The sequence below is a fragment of the Ruditapes philippinarum genome, unplaced genomic scaffold, assembly GCF_026571515.1.
Source record: "Ruditapes philippinarum isolate M1 unplaced genomic scaffold, ASM2657151v2 ctg972_1_1_1_1, whole genome shotgun sequence".
NCBI lineage: Eukaryota > Metazoa > Mollusca > Bivalvia > Venerida > Veneridae > Ruditapes > Ruditapes philippinarum.
The window spans coordinates 184,332-199,777 of NW_026854450.1; the positions used below are offsets into that span (position 1 = coordinate 184,332).

The 15,446-nt window shown below is 32.9% G+C and overlaps 1 protein-coding gene and 1 long non-coding RNA gene across 2 annotated transcripts; one reads left to right on the forward strand and one right to left on the reverse strand.

The window, feature by feature from the left end:
• Positions 1-232: 232 nt before the first annotated feature.
• LOC132740153 (uncharacterized) lies at positions 233-3,184 on the reverse strand. The gene is made up of 4 exons (XR_009627113.1): positions 3,118-3,184; positions 1,887-1,962; positions 1,311-1,437; positions 233-299 (listed from the first exon to the last, which is right to left on the reverse strand). It is a non-coding gene; the product is annotated as an uncharacterized LOC132740153 (long non-coding RNA).
• Positions 3,185-6,519: 3,335 nt separating this feature from the next.
• Positions 6,520-11,883, forward strand: LOC132740154 (uncharacterized). Its single transcript, XM_060728004.1, has 7 exons — positions 6,520-6,566; positions 7,668-7,726; positions 9,011-9,173; positions 9,703-9,730; positions 10,136-10,348; positions 10,876-10,988; positions 11,632-11,883. The coding sequence occupies exons 2-7, from the start codon at positions 7,671-7,673 to the stop codon at positions 11,749-11,751; spliced, it is 693 nt and encodes a 230-aa protein (XP_060583987.1). The 5' UTR covers positions 6,520-6,566; positions 7,668-7,670; the 3' UTR covers positions 11,752-11,883.
• Positions 11,884-15,446: the final 3,563 nt, after the last annotated feature.

Sequence of the window (15,446 nt, forward strand, 5' to 3'; positions counted from 1 at the left end):
TCATCATCATCATCTTTATCATCATCATCATCATCATCATCATCATCATCATAAAATGACAGATGGGTCATAATTGAATTTCATTAAAATATATCCAGCGGTTATGGACGAGATATTGTAAATGATGATTCTTATTTTAGCTCTAGAAGCATTTTTTTTATTGAAACAGGAACAATTTTAGCCAGTTTTGTAAAGGACAACTCAACACCAGCAACGATACTAAGACAACTAATTTCTTTAAATAACTTTTATTGGTAGCATCAACTGTTAAACTTTCATTTCATCATGTAAACCACTGCCTGAAAAGATAAAAAATTTCAATGGTACAAATGTATCCTATTTATTATTACACAACTAAAGTATGATGTATAGATTAGATTGATTTATATCTAGTACCCACAATTCATGCTATTTCATTTGAAATGTTTATATTCGTAAAATTCGTGCAACATTCATCCCTGGTCCCGGTATTACAAATGCTATTTGTTTACTATATTCCGATTTGTTGCATCTGTACATTTTATGTTTCGCTAAACAAGATGTTTCGCTAAAACACATCAACAATTAACTTGCAAAACCACATGTTATGACACAAAATATTAACATTTGAAACATTACTATACAAATCTAGACCAAAATGCTTATCTTGACAAATGCTAGTTATTTAACGATATAATACAGTCATACAGCTACTGTGTTATCTAACTAAAACTGTCCATACTGAAACAGAATAAGAAACTGTTGTTGTAGTTATTGTTTTTGATGATGATGATGATGATGCTGCCGCTGCTGCTGATGATGATGTTGTTGTTGATGATGATGATGATGATGATGTTTGATGATGATGATTATGTTGATGATGATGATGTTTGATGATGATGATGATGATGCTAATATTGTTGATGATGATGATGATTGTAATGATAACGATGATGTTGATGATGATGTTGTTTGATGATGATGTTGTTTGGTGATGATGGCGTTGATGCGACGATTATGATGGTGGTGATATGAGGATAAAGGTGATAATGCTGAAGAGGAGTCGAAGTCGATGATGAGAACGACAATGATGATGGAAATGAAAATGATGATGTTGATGCTCATGATCATGATGTTGATAGTGATGGAAATAATTACGATGATGATTGTAATGACGATGATGATAATGAAGAAGATGTAATAATGTAGCTAACATTAATGAAACTGATCAAGCACAGATGTGTGGGCTTGTCTTGCTCAATACAAGTGACAAATATAGGGCAATTCACTATTGGTGCTGGTACAAGGGTACAAAAAAGTATCTTACTCACTATTTGCCATGATTGGAGCAATGGCAGTTATTGTTGTCGTCACAAAAGCTGTGTGAGTAACCTTGTCCGTAACAGTGTGCGGAACACCCTCTTATTCCTCCATGGTCACATGAATATCTCTTTGAAACTATGGAAACAAAATAAAAAAGTTTATAAACACAGTTGAACTGGAAAATGGTCTCCTCGAATCTATGGAAATAAAATGTCGCCCTTTTGAAACAATTACACTGATATAAATGTGGAACTTCAGGACGTAAGTCAAAAACTCTCCCGTTAAAACTGTAGGAAATTCGATACGATTTGCGAAAAAGTAACACAAGATGGATTTATATAAATTAAAGAAAAATAAGATTTACAAATTAAAGCAATAACAGAACTCAATGATATAAATATAAATCAGATATAAATCATTTCAAAATACAGAAATAATATATTTCTCTTTCAAGATGAATAAAAATCCCTTCATGCACTTAAATTAATAAAGATATTTATATATTTTTAGCTATAAAAATCATAACTATTTAAATATATATAGTGCAAAAGAGCTATGTCAGTACCTGTAATTTAAACACTTACTTTCAGCAGATATTGACCCTACAGTCACACAGACTATCAGCAATACGAGACAGAACCTTGCAAACATGGTGACTCCCTAAAATATAAGCAGATACACTTTTTCAAACAAAACGCCTTAATGAAAGGTGCTACTTAATATTCTTCCCTTCTTTGTCTTGCAAGCTTCTAGCCACGTTTACGTTTGAAAAAAATAGAAAGCTTGAAAATTGTCACGTGAACACTATGTTGTCGGCGTGATTCAAATCAATTGAACAAACATACTTGTAGTAGTATCATAGTTAAATAAGACCAGTCGTTAGGATAACGTGATTGACTTTTCAGTGATTGATAGTTGAACAAGAGCCTAGATCATGTATAATTTTCTAAATTAAAAAGGGACCATGATTCTGTCCAAATTAAAAATTCATGTTAGTGCTATTGGCCTGCGACAGTGACATATTTTACTATCAAATTTGTGTGAAGGTTCAACCTGTCCTTCAGTAGTTTTGGAGATAACATCTTGCACGCAAAAAGCGACGCTGAAACCTAAATGAGTACAGTAGGTCTTCCTAGTATTCGAATAGTTGAGGTAATTATAAGAATGGTTATAAGATTTAAACACGTTAAGATGGAATGAAGCTCTATAAGACAGTCTATCCTTTCTAAATTCATGCGAAAATATCATCTACACAAATGAAAGATTTTCCATTAATTTTTCGAACAAAATTCTAAAATAAATATCACATTTGGACCGAATGACCTAAGAAGATAATACGCGTGTGTTGAAAGTACTGTTTCGCAACAAAGTTCAGTGCTAGTTTGATGATTTCTTTGGTCGAACTTCGGTCTTTACATATTGAAATTTAAACACAAATACATGTACTTTTTTTCGAAAATAAACAACCTTAAGGCAGTTAACGATGAGATATAGTGATTTAGAGACCTAACCAACTTGTACATAAATTGAAAAAAAAATAAATAAAAAAAATGCATACATAAAACCAATGCAGTTTTAAATGAGACAAAATGACTGCCTCAATTATCAACGAGAGCATTTCTTGAATTTGACACAATGGAATTATCGATCAAATTTTGCCTAAATCAAGCAAAATGTAATAGTCAATGAGAATATTACCTGAACTGGAGGCAATGAGATTTCTAAAGGATTTTTGCCAGTACATGTATTGTATAGAATGAAAGTATTATTATCAATAACCAAAAATATTTTTAAAAAATCTTCAAACATTCTTACCTCAATGTATTGCAAAGCAAAGATATAGAAGACCTACTTCAGATGAACTGGTTTATATACCGGTGTAACATACAGAAATAGCAAGGCACTTTGATAACCTATTTAATAAATAATGCCACTAGTTTGCATAAGTGCATTTAATGTAGAACTGCAATTTAGCAAAATAATCAGACATGGAAACACGCACATTACATGCACCACTAGCAAAATTGTCTTTTCACAATGAGCAAAAGAATCATTTGATCAGGGTTGTACTTTTTCATAACATTACGAAGTGCAAGGATTTTTGTTTTTGTTTGGTTTGGATTTACATCCCACAAACAAAGCAGACGTTCACCCGCTTTATTGTCGGAGGAAGATGCCTCAGATGCCTAAAGTCCCTAAGTAGAATAATGCCTTTATGAAAACACCTAACATGTGCTGTTGCTTTTTTTCCAAACAATCTAGCCTTAGAGTCGGAATAAGACATGGGTTTCAATTCAACTCTGAGTATATTTCTTTATCATCTTTTGCGATCTTTTAAGTATGAATTGCATACTTTTATCTATGTAAAATTCAAACTTTTTATTTTTAGGCTTTTTTACCTCCTATATCATTTCTCTATATTATTTTTGGTCAACACCGGAGGCAAAAAACGTTACTAAAAATTGATAATTATCTTTAATTAAAATGTGATAAATGACAAACATACTAGGTTACTAATACTTGTATTAAAATTAATATAGGAGCGGCAAACATGCCAATAGTCAATATCAATAAGAGTAAAGATATGTGAGACAGAAGTCAATAAAGTTATATTCACAAGCTTTTCATATTATCGACCAAGCAAATTGTTTACCGGTCAAAACTGTAAAAAGTAACATGTCATTTTTACATTAATTTTGTTCTATTTTAAATCATATTTTCTTTTTGAGCCTAACGCCTGACAACAAAAAAGGAAAGATAGGGCGAATGATCTGAAATTTTTCAAACAATATATTGATTTCGACCTACATCTAATATAACATTAATATCGAACAATTATTTCCAGCATCGCTAAGTCAAAAACCCTCGGTGGAGTCCCTTTAAAAATGAATTTATCGAGACAAAGAAGCCTTTCAGTGCAGGGACGGACGGACGGAAAGTAGAAACAAACTTGGATTTCCCGCTATCACAACTCTTCCTCTGGACTGTGTCCCGAATCATATTGCCTGGTTTATCAATGATAGGAACAGAAATTCATACATGCAGTAATTAGGTTTGGATACACAAATGACTCTTATTTCACCAGATTGGTAATTATTTTCGATATGAATATCCTTTAGCACAAAAATGGCGAGTCCATTTTGTATTGCATTGTGAGAATTTCCAAATAGGAACATTTTAGAAAAACTTTGGAAAAATGTTTGATTTTACAGTTTTGAAGTTGGTTTTTCATCACTGAAGTATTTACTATTAATTTTAGAATTGCCTCTTTGTCAGAAATGGGTAATATTTCATCTGTAGATTTTCACATATATATACATTTTCACTCTTTTTCCCCCATTTATTTCAGGATCACATTCTGACCGACTGGTCCGCCTCATCATTCTCTTCATTTGATCGGATACATTTTTTATGAACCCTATGTCCAAGAAATACCCAATACATTAAAAACAACGTTTGCAAAGTTGTCCTCAAGTTTTGATTTTATACATTCACATAAAACAAATATACATGTATATCTAAAGAAGTATTTAAATGCCAAAATCGAACTAAGCGGATCGATTTTTCTTTTCAAAAATAAAAAAGACGAACATCGATAGTGGAAGTGTTTAAACAACATGTCCGGCATGTTCATTAACACTGACAGATTGCTGAAGTGATTATTGTACTTGCGTTTTTCAATTTTCAATTTATTGCCTGGTATCATTTGTATCTTCAGAAATTCCTTTTCATTTCAATTCCATCTGACTTTGTTGAAATGTTTTTTTTCGACACAACGTATTTGGCTAATTGTACAAGCAGTATTGCGTCTAGTACATTTGAATAGTCGTATTCAATATTTTTTTCCTTCCGACGCAGAGTGGTTATCTTATGATAATTAAGATTATACTTTGTTTATCATATACATATATAGTTAACTTTAATTCCAACTGACAACAATTTAGGATTAAACATAATCAATTATCATTTAATATAATACAGACTTCTGTTGCAACTTACTCTGACCTAAGATTACGTTGTATTCGAATAATAATTTTGTATTAAAATTAGTTTTGCGTGAAAGAGACCTTAAAAGATGTTGAGAAAAGGAGCCATTTCAAATGAGGGATATTTTATCTAAATGTTTTAATTTCTTCATGTATGGTTGTTAAAAGTACCATATCTACATACGTCATAAAATGTATATACCATTCCAACGTACGTCTACCAAATTTACGTACAACATCCATGTTCGTCTATGGAGTTGTGTATGTTCTGCGTCCCCTCACGTCTATAAACTGAATGTTCACGGAATATAATTATGTTAAAGCTCAAGTACGTCTACCACGTCCACGTACGTCCACAGAATCTGTGTACTGCTCCCATGTTCTTACGCTTAAAAAGGAATTTACCGTGCTCTTGTTCGTCCACTGAAAGTACGTTCCACATGGACAGAAAATATGTTCCGCGTCTTCATGATGTATGTTCCGCGTGCACAGATTGTTTATTCCGCGTGCACAGAATGTATGTTCAGCGTGCACAGAGTGTATGTTCCGCGTGCACAGAATGTATGTTTCGCGTGCACAGAATGAATGTTCCGTGTGCACAAACTGTATGTTCCACATGCACAGAATGTATGTTCCACATGCACAGTTGTATATTTTGCGTGCACAGAATATATGTTCAGCGTGCACAGAATGTATGTTCAGCGTGCACAGAATGTATGATCAGCGTGCACAGAATGTATGTTCCGCGTGCACAGAATGTATGTTCTGCGTGCACAGAATGTATGTTCGGCGTGCACAGAATGTATTTTTCGCGTGCAAAAAATTATGTTCAGCGTGCACAGAATGTATGTTCCGCGTGCACGGAATGTATGTTCCGCGTGCATAGAATGTATGTTCCGCGTGCACATAATGTATGTTCCGCGTGCACAGAATGTATGTATCGCGTGCAATTACATTTGCATACAATGAATATTCAGTATTTATTTTGTTACTTTATATCATAACTATAAATTTAGACTTTCAGAATTTAAAATATTGATTTTATTGTAACTATAGACGCTATTAAATAACTGTATTGAAAAAAAGCAATTCTTACGTGTAAGTTGTTATCTAAAATCATACATTTTAGTTATTAGTTGTTATCATTTAATTGCTTACAATATTCTCAATTATTTCTGACATGTATACCCTGAAGCACAAAAATTGAGAGTTTTAATATCAAATAATAAATTATCGAATTGTTATATTTTTCTAAAAGGAGTATTTTAGAACAACATTGTAAGAGTCTTTTATTTTGAATATTTTTCTTTCAGTTTTATTTTATATAATTCTGATTTTATATTATCTTTATTTCAGGAACGCATCTTAGTCTAAAAAGGTAACATTTCAAGTACACTTTAAAAAAAGGTATTTCCTTATTTGACAGACTACAAGAATCTAACATTCACATTGTCTGCTGTTCCTTTTTTCGATAGCCGGTGCTTGATTCGTGTTCAAGTATATTCAACTTATATATGAAACAAAATGGAAATTTATATTGTGAATTGAACTAAAAAACTATTAGCAGAGACCTAAAGCAACCGTAAAAATATCACGTGATAGCCCATTCTTGTGGTTTGAAGTCATTTTCACTATTTCTTGCCGCCAAAAAAAGAGCATTCTCGTTCACAAAATCATCAAAACATGACGTCAAATTGTTCTTGTTTAAAAAATAATACCGTAAAACTTCAAGAATTGTGTATTTTTTGTTATTTTTAATATGATATGTTCAGATTTTCGTTTGTTTCTTGTAATCAAGCACATGTTACTTACGACGGAGCGTATATCTGACGATTTATCCACTTACTTAATATGATGATTATACTCCTAACGTCCACATTCAGATAATAGACTACCGACTTATTAATGTGAAAAATATAGTTCAAAGTTAAAATTTAACTGTCATCTGAAAACTGTGAAGTAAAAATGTATCGTTTAAATGAATGGCATCAATCCGGCCCCAAGTCAGTCCGGTCCCGTAATTGTTCAATCTGACCCCACATTATTCCTTGTTCGTCAATGCGGCCCCACAACCGGCCGTGAGTCGAAAGGTTTATAAAGAAAACGTTATGCTAAATAATTAATAATAAATAAGGGGCCGGTTGGACAAGAAATCAGATTGACTTGGGGTCGGATTGACTAATTTTGGGCCGGATTGACTAATGTGGGCCGAATTGACTTAAGGCCGGGGTGAATAGGAGCCGGATTGACTTGCACCACTTTTAATCAAAATGTCTAGGCAGTAATTATGGTAACATCAATATGTGTTTCAATTGTATTACTTTACATTTTCAATAAGATATAATAATTTGTTAATTATAATTATTTGATTTGTTTCAGAAGATGGGTTTCGTACTTAAAATGTTGGGTTTTCTGTTTCCGTTAGTAATGTTATGGTAGTAAGTAGTGTTATATTTTTTATAAATTTCATTGTATCATGAGTAGCTAAGTACTAACTAAGTAACATAATAACCCTTAAGTAACATACTATTCACGAGTTACTAGGAAACTTACTAACCAAGAGTTGCTAAGAAACAGAGTAGCCAAAACATACTTGCCATGAGTTGCTCAGAATTACAGAAGCCATGATTTGCTTTGAAATTTACAAGCCACGAACTGCTAAGAAACATACCATGAGTTGTAAAGGGACATACTAGCCATGACTTGCTAAGGATCATACTAGCCATGACTTGCTAAGGATCATACTAACCATGAGTTGCTACGGAATTTAAGCAGCCATGAGTTACTCAGGACTATACCAGCCATGAGTTGCTACGGAATTAAGCAGCCATGAGTTACTAAGGACTATACCAGCCATGAGTTGCTACGGAATTAAGCAGCCATGAGTTACTTAGGACTATACCAGCCATGAGTTGCTACGGAACCTACTAGCCATGAGTTGCTACGGAACCTACTAGCCATGAGGTGCTATGAAACTTACACATTGAGTTACGTAGTGTATGAGTTACTGGCTAACATACTAACATGCGTCACTTGACAATATATAAATCATAAGCAAATGATGAATATGCATACTAGTTATGTATATCTTAGTACGTCCAAGGCCGGGTTGCTTAGGTCGTTGACTTTAAACCACTTGCTCCTCACTTCTGTACGTTCAAATCTCTTCATGGCTTTTGAATTCTCTAATGTGATGAAACTATCAAGCTATCTCTATGAACATCGGAAGTTCTACCCAGATGTAAGATACGAACTATAAGTTACCGGGCTATAATCAATCAATACGTAACCGAGTTATATTTACATAACTAAGTTACATGTAAATGAGCTATATGTAACGAAGTAACGCACGAACTTGATGTAACTAGATTACGTACGAGCTATAAGTAACTAAGTAATATACAAAGCAGAATACGAACTATAAATAATTCAGTTAAGTACGAACTACTAGTAGATCAGGAAAATATAAACTAGAAGTAACTTAATCACGTACGAACTTTCACCAAGTTACATACGATACTATAACTGATTTAAACACGATCTTTAGGTAACAAAGAAAGGTACGTTGATATGGTCCTCGTACATGTTTTGGAAACTTAATTTTCCATTGAACGTATTATCATATTTAAACCATACACATGCAACTGATAAATGATTAACATTTTTTTTCACACATGACATTGAAAAAGAAAGGTTAATTAAAGTTTTTCGAACGTTTGCAGTTGCACAGACAATGTTGAGGGCATGAATGTTGCGTTAAGGTATTTCCTCACGATTGATATCTCCAAAAATGGACGTACAGACTTTAGACAGAGCGTGAAAAATATCAAACGAGCTCTGTGTGATCCAAAAACGAAGGGTGCAAAGTGTTTTCTAAACTTTAAGGTACATTTGAGCCGCGTCATGACAAAACCAACACAATGTTTTTGCGACCAGCATGGATCCAGACCAGCCTCCGCATCCGCGCAGTCTGATCAGGATCCATGCTGTTCGCTATCAGTTTCTCTACTTGTAATAGGGTTTGTAAGCGAACAGCATGGATCCTGATCAGACTGCACGGATGCGCAGGCTGGTTTGGATCCATGCTGGTCACAAACCCATTATGTTGGTTTTGTCGTGACGCGGCTCATTTCTTCTTTGCCAATTTTATATACATACTTGACTTTAAAATGAATTTCATAATTTATAAATGAAAAGCAGAAATTTTATAATTTTTACACATTCAAAGTATCTAGATCGCTTCAGAAGAAAAATATGTTTCGTTTATACATATCGCAACAGAGTGTTTGCTAAAAAACGTATAAATCTTAATAGGATCTAAGGAGGTATTAACATTTATGAAAGATAACAACATTAAATTCCGAACGATTGTCGAATATTGTCGATTTTTAAAATATTCTTTTCTTGATTTCAGGTCGTCGGTGAGCCAAAAGTTATAGTTGGTAGGTAAATATTTTATTAAAAAGAAAAGAATGAAAGAATATTTATTTATAATCAGAAATATGCATTTACTTTACGGCCAGTTTGTGATAATTACATTTATAACAGAGAAGTAAACCAAAATTTTCGAATTTCGTATTAATGACTAGAATTTATTAATTCGCTTTTAAAAATTCTAAATTAAATCATTCCTTTGGGAAAAAAGAAGAATCGGTAACGGTTTTGAGTGTAAGTACGATGGTCCGAGAGTTACTGATACAAGAAAAGTCATGTTAACTCACAAACAACTATAGAACTGATCTGTGATTAGACTATGATCGGCAAAATTTAAAATTTCATAATTTGATATTTTTTTGGTTAGTGATTTATTTTCATGTTTTAAATCAATATTATTGTATTTGTTCCAGTGATGAATGTTGAGAACAGTGCAGAATTGGAACGTCGTCTGTCAATTTTATCAAGCAAAAATTCATTCGGTTATGAATCAGAACCGGTTGTTGATTATGCAAACTTTGCGATAAAAACGCTCGGTGTTAGTAACGAAACGGCCATTCTAAAAGGAAATACGCTAAAACAATCAGCGGAAATAATCTACTGTGAATTTAATATAAACTTTGGCGGTAAGTTATTCATTAAGCAACTTGTAAATGATTTTTTTATTTGGATTTGAAAAATAATAATATAAAATACATGTCAGGACTTTGGTATTGTTCAAAAACTGATCAACAAATTTACTGGAAAAGGTCGGGATGAAAGTTAAATGTCTATTTTGTCCAGCAATACACGGACTAAACAAGCAGTTACTGAATAGTTTACAGCAATCGACTCTTGTACAGAGAGATGTCATTCAGCTTTCTTTTGACAACTTCACACACTACCTCCGTCACGGAAGATCCTAAAATAGAAAGATGTGCGGGTACGGATATTGTTTCGGTTGAGAGGTTTATTATTCACCCAGTAGTTAGAGGGACAGCGGAAAAGCAATACTGGAATTGGTTTTCAAGTCAGTTGTTCTTCCGTAGCAAACCTCATACCGATAAACTAAACCAATTTTGAGTAAGTTAGATGTAATGGTATGTCCACCTCCTGAGATAAGTTTGGTTAAAGTTACACTTAATCTAAGCTTCAATCCAATTTATTTTTATAGATAAAGCAGCAGCCGAACTTTTGGGAATCTGGAAGGCAGAAGCAGAAGCTGTATTTAGTTCCAGAAAAGCTGGAAATGCTTTAGAAATATTTAAGACACTAGGCGAACGAACGGTATTGCTCATTATGTAACACATTATAAAAAGTAGCTTTTACAGTATTTCAAAGTAAAACAGTTTTCGGTTGTATAAAAAGTAGTTGTTGAAAATTGTGATTATATTTCTAAAAAGTGTTTTTTTACCTGGCGTGAAATTTCAGTTTTTTATTGATTTTGTTTTACACGATTTCCTTTTACACCACATATGTAAAGTATCTTAATGTTCAAATGTGCAAATAAAACACTTTCAAACAACATATGAAATCTAACTTAATAAGCATTTAAAGCATAAGAAGTAGAAAAGGCTGGATTCTGGTATTAGGAAACCGTAGATATTTAAATAAAAATCAATAATAGATGTGGATATTGCTTTCTATTCAAGGTTTTTACTCACTTTATTTGAAGAAATTCCAGTCAGAATAAAAAACACAAACTATATGAATCTGGAAATCTGGATCATTTTAACCTATTTAGTGACGATAGCAAACTTGTAAGTCTAGAAACGACTGTACATATATTTATAATTCCATGATATGGAAATGTATTTTATATTGTCGGTGTATTTTACACAAATTCGCATTCAATGCGCATGCATTTCTTTAACCATGAATCAAAGTTACTCATAATTCTTGACTCTTGTATTTTTTGTGTTTATTTCAGGTTCATTTACTGACAGAGAGGCCAGCTTCAGTATTTGACGAAATTCTATTCCTTGTTCCCTTTGCACAAGAAATACCAAACACTTTAGGAACAACGTGCAAAGTCGCCCGCAAGTTTTGAACAACGTGTAAAGTCGCCCGCAAGTTTTGATTCCAAAGAACGTTTCAATTTCGTCTGTTATGTAATATAATTCAGATAAATTATATATACAAGAAATGTAAGAAAATAAAATAAAGAAGAACTTTTAAATTTAAAAACAATCGAAAAATCTTTGTTTGATTTTTCTGGTTTGGGTTAACGTCGCATTAACTCTATTAAGGGCATATGACGTCATATAACAATTTTCTAAGCTTTACCGGTGGAAGAAGACCTCAGGTGCTCGTCCGTGCATTATTATGCAGGCTCAAGCGGGTACCTGAGTAAAACCGCCGACGTTCCGTAAGCTTCTTGGAAAAGTTCTTCACTTGAAAGAAACCAAAGTCGTTGGCGGGATTCGAACCTATAGCGGTAAAGGGCAAGTGGTTTGAAGTCAACGACTTTAACCACTCGGCTATGGACGCCCTTTTCTCGCAAGTGACTAATTGCTAATTTTACATAATTGCTGAATAACAGGGGAAAAAACAAATGTCTCAACGACCGACATTAATTGTCACAAAGAAATTACGAATCACCCTAAGTTAAAGCAGCGTTCACTGGCTTACACATCAGATGTTGTCCAGCTTAATAGGCAGTCTCGTTTGTTTGTTTATTTTTGGTTTTACGTCACATCGACACAGTATAGGTCACATCGCGACGTTCCAGCTTTACTGGTGGAGGAAGACCTCAGGTGCCCTTCCGTGCATTATTTCAGGCACAAACGGGCACCTGAGTAGAACCACCGACGTTCCGGAAGCTAGCTGGATAGCTTCCTCACATGAAAAAATCCAAAGTCCCTGTCAGGATTCGAACCCACAGCGGTAAGGGGCAAGTGATTCGAAGTCAACGACCTTAACCACTCGGCTACGGACGCCCCCAGGCAGTCTCGTACATGTAGCTTTTGACACAAATTGTGTATATGTCGAAATTAATTATACATATGTTTTGATATTGCTTTCAACTGATAAAAAGTATGAAAAGTAAATTAAAAGTTCAAACGACATGACGTGTCTTGTTACATCACTTCTGACCAATTTTCAAAAACATTTCTATTTGAATTTATAGGAATCTTGAACAGTCTGTCACCTCATGATTTTGATGTCACATCACACTCACGATAAAAACACCTAAATGTTTGTGCTATACATAATACCTTCGCTAAATAGTTGACAACATTCCCAAAAGAGAGAATGCGCTCGAAAGTTGTCAATATAACATTATAACTGTAGACATGAAAGCGAAAGGTGAAGATTCCATATAATTAACACTGTGTCAAACCACGTGACATTTTATCATCTGTGCGGGGCTAAATTGCCTTAAAATGGACAGGTCTTTTTAATTTTCTTTCATTTTTTCGAGGAAAACAATCTTTGTATGGGTTCCTTCCTAGTTTGAGCATCATGTACATTTTATCCCATTAAGATAATGAAATATTAAAAAAATATGAGAGAAAATAAAACTTGGTCATTTGTATTCTGTTTCTACTGTCTCACAGGTTATAAGAACACACAGGGTGTAAGTACCCACTGTGTAAGTACCGTGATAAAAAAACAAAAATAAAATTCAGTATCTTATAAAGAAATATCATGGCAGTTATAGTCTTTCAATACTTAAAAATGTGTCCGTACTTAATGAAAACTTATTGTATTAAAATAAACAAGATTATAACAAAATTAGTACTTCCATTAAATGAAAAGGTTAGTCTATTGTTCTTCCCCGCATAAGTCGATTCAATGGTTTATTTTATTTATTTAGGTATCATCTATGTACACGATGTACACACAGTATAATACAAACAATATCATAAATCATGTATACAGCAATTCTATATAAGAATTATGAAAGGCAAGAGAATCATTCACGCAAGAATATATTGTCACTTAAATCAAGTACAAAATGTGGCTATAATATAAATAATTATCCAAAATCACAAGTACCTGTAAAATATTGCTATACGAAGTTTTTAAAATACCAATTAATTAAAGCTAGTAGATAAAGTTAAAATGTTATACTTGAACAATTAATCAAAATGAGTAAGTTAGTCCTAATAACAAAAACTTCTTTAGGAATAATAATTTCCAGTTCACTTTTTAGAAACTTAAAGTTGTACTTTGTATTATAAACTTGTTAAAAGTTGTGCTTGTTGTAAAGTCAAACAATAATGATGTGTTACAATTTTAATTAGTGTTCTTACTATACATCATGTTATTTCTATAGTTATATCACAACAGGTTTTTGCAAGCAATCTTATCATATGTGTGTTCTGGTGTGCAAATAAATACATAAACTTTTCATGTTTTGACATTGTAGTTAATAAATCACAAGTAGAGTGGGCATCATTTAACAATGGGTTCCTTCTGTTCTCACACAAAGAACATTCGGTTATTGCATGCATTTCATTTTCAATACAATGAAACTAAAACAAAGATCATCAGCCCATTGATTTTTATTATCCGCACCATAAAAATAAATACAAGTATTAACAAGATTTGGTGACATTCACAAAATGCAGCCAGTAAATAACCTGACAACAACAGCAAGCCACCCAGCAAGGCAACGAATCGAAAAAGGGAGAGGGTGCAAGGGCGGAGAAAGAAGGAAAGGAACATTCCTATAATATTACAATCAATAGAAAATAAAATCACATAGTTTGATATCACGTTCTATTATTTCATATACCTTTGGATTTTAATCTTAATTTTTAATTTTAAGTAAGAGTTTTATGAACATTTAAAACTAAAACATAAATTTCAGGATAACTCAGACGCAGAATCATTACCCTCATATCCTTTAAGCTGCCATAACGTAAAATTTGATATTATAAATCCTTTCCCACTCACTAAATTGTATGCTGAATAGTCTTTGAGTTCATTAATGTTTCTTTAATACAAATCCTAATTTCCAGATGTCGTTACATTAATACATTTAATTTGTTAAATTCTAGAGCAAACCATGACTTACCCAGTCACTGTGCACTTTTGCAATCTCTGAATATTGAGACTTCATAGATATGGTTTTATTGTTTAGCCAAATTATTAATAGAAAAACACAAAAAACAAACAAAACAAATAAAAAAGAAATACGTTTAATTAGAACTAAAGCAGTCATTTACTATAAAAATGGTTGATTGCATTCGAGATCCTTAGTAAAAAAAGACCTTGATAAGATGGTCAATCAGTGTTATCGTTTGTATGACCTTATATTTTTATAATTCATTCCTTTCCCTAAATTGTATGTTGAACAATTGCATGTCCAAAACATAAGTAGTTGAAATCTGGACTGAGAATTAAATTTGGTTGTTTGATCGGAGACCGCGTTCTGTGAAAGCCGCCCTACCATGCCGAACTATGTTCTCTCTCTAGCAATCCTTGTATATATAGTATCGCATGTTAACTATTATTATGCCTCTAAACCAAGTGTTGGGGGTGTTATTGTTTTGTGTTTGTAATACAGTCTCACAATGTAGTCTGGACATCTCGTTTAGATGAAACATAAACATAATTTCCTAGGTCTAAAGGTACGTATATATTTGTCATAATATCATTGTTTTGAATTCATATGATAACATTGTTTGATATAAACGGGCTATAATGATAATTCAGGTAATTAACAAAAGTTCAAATTAGCATATAGTTAATTATTTAAAAAATATTTCGTTATAATGACATGTGCGTACTTAA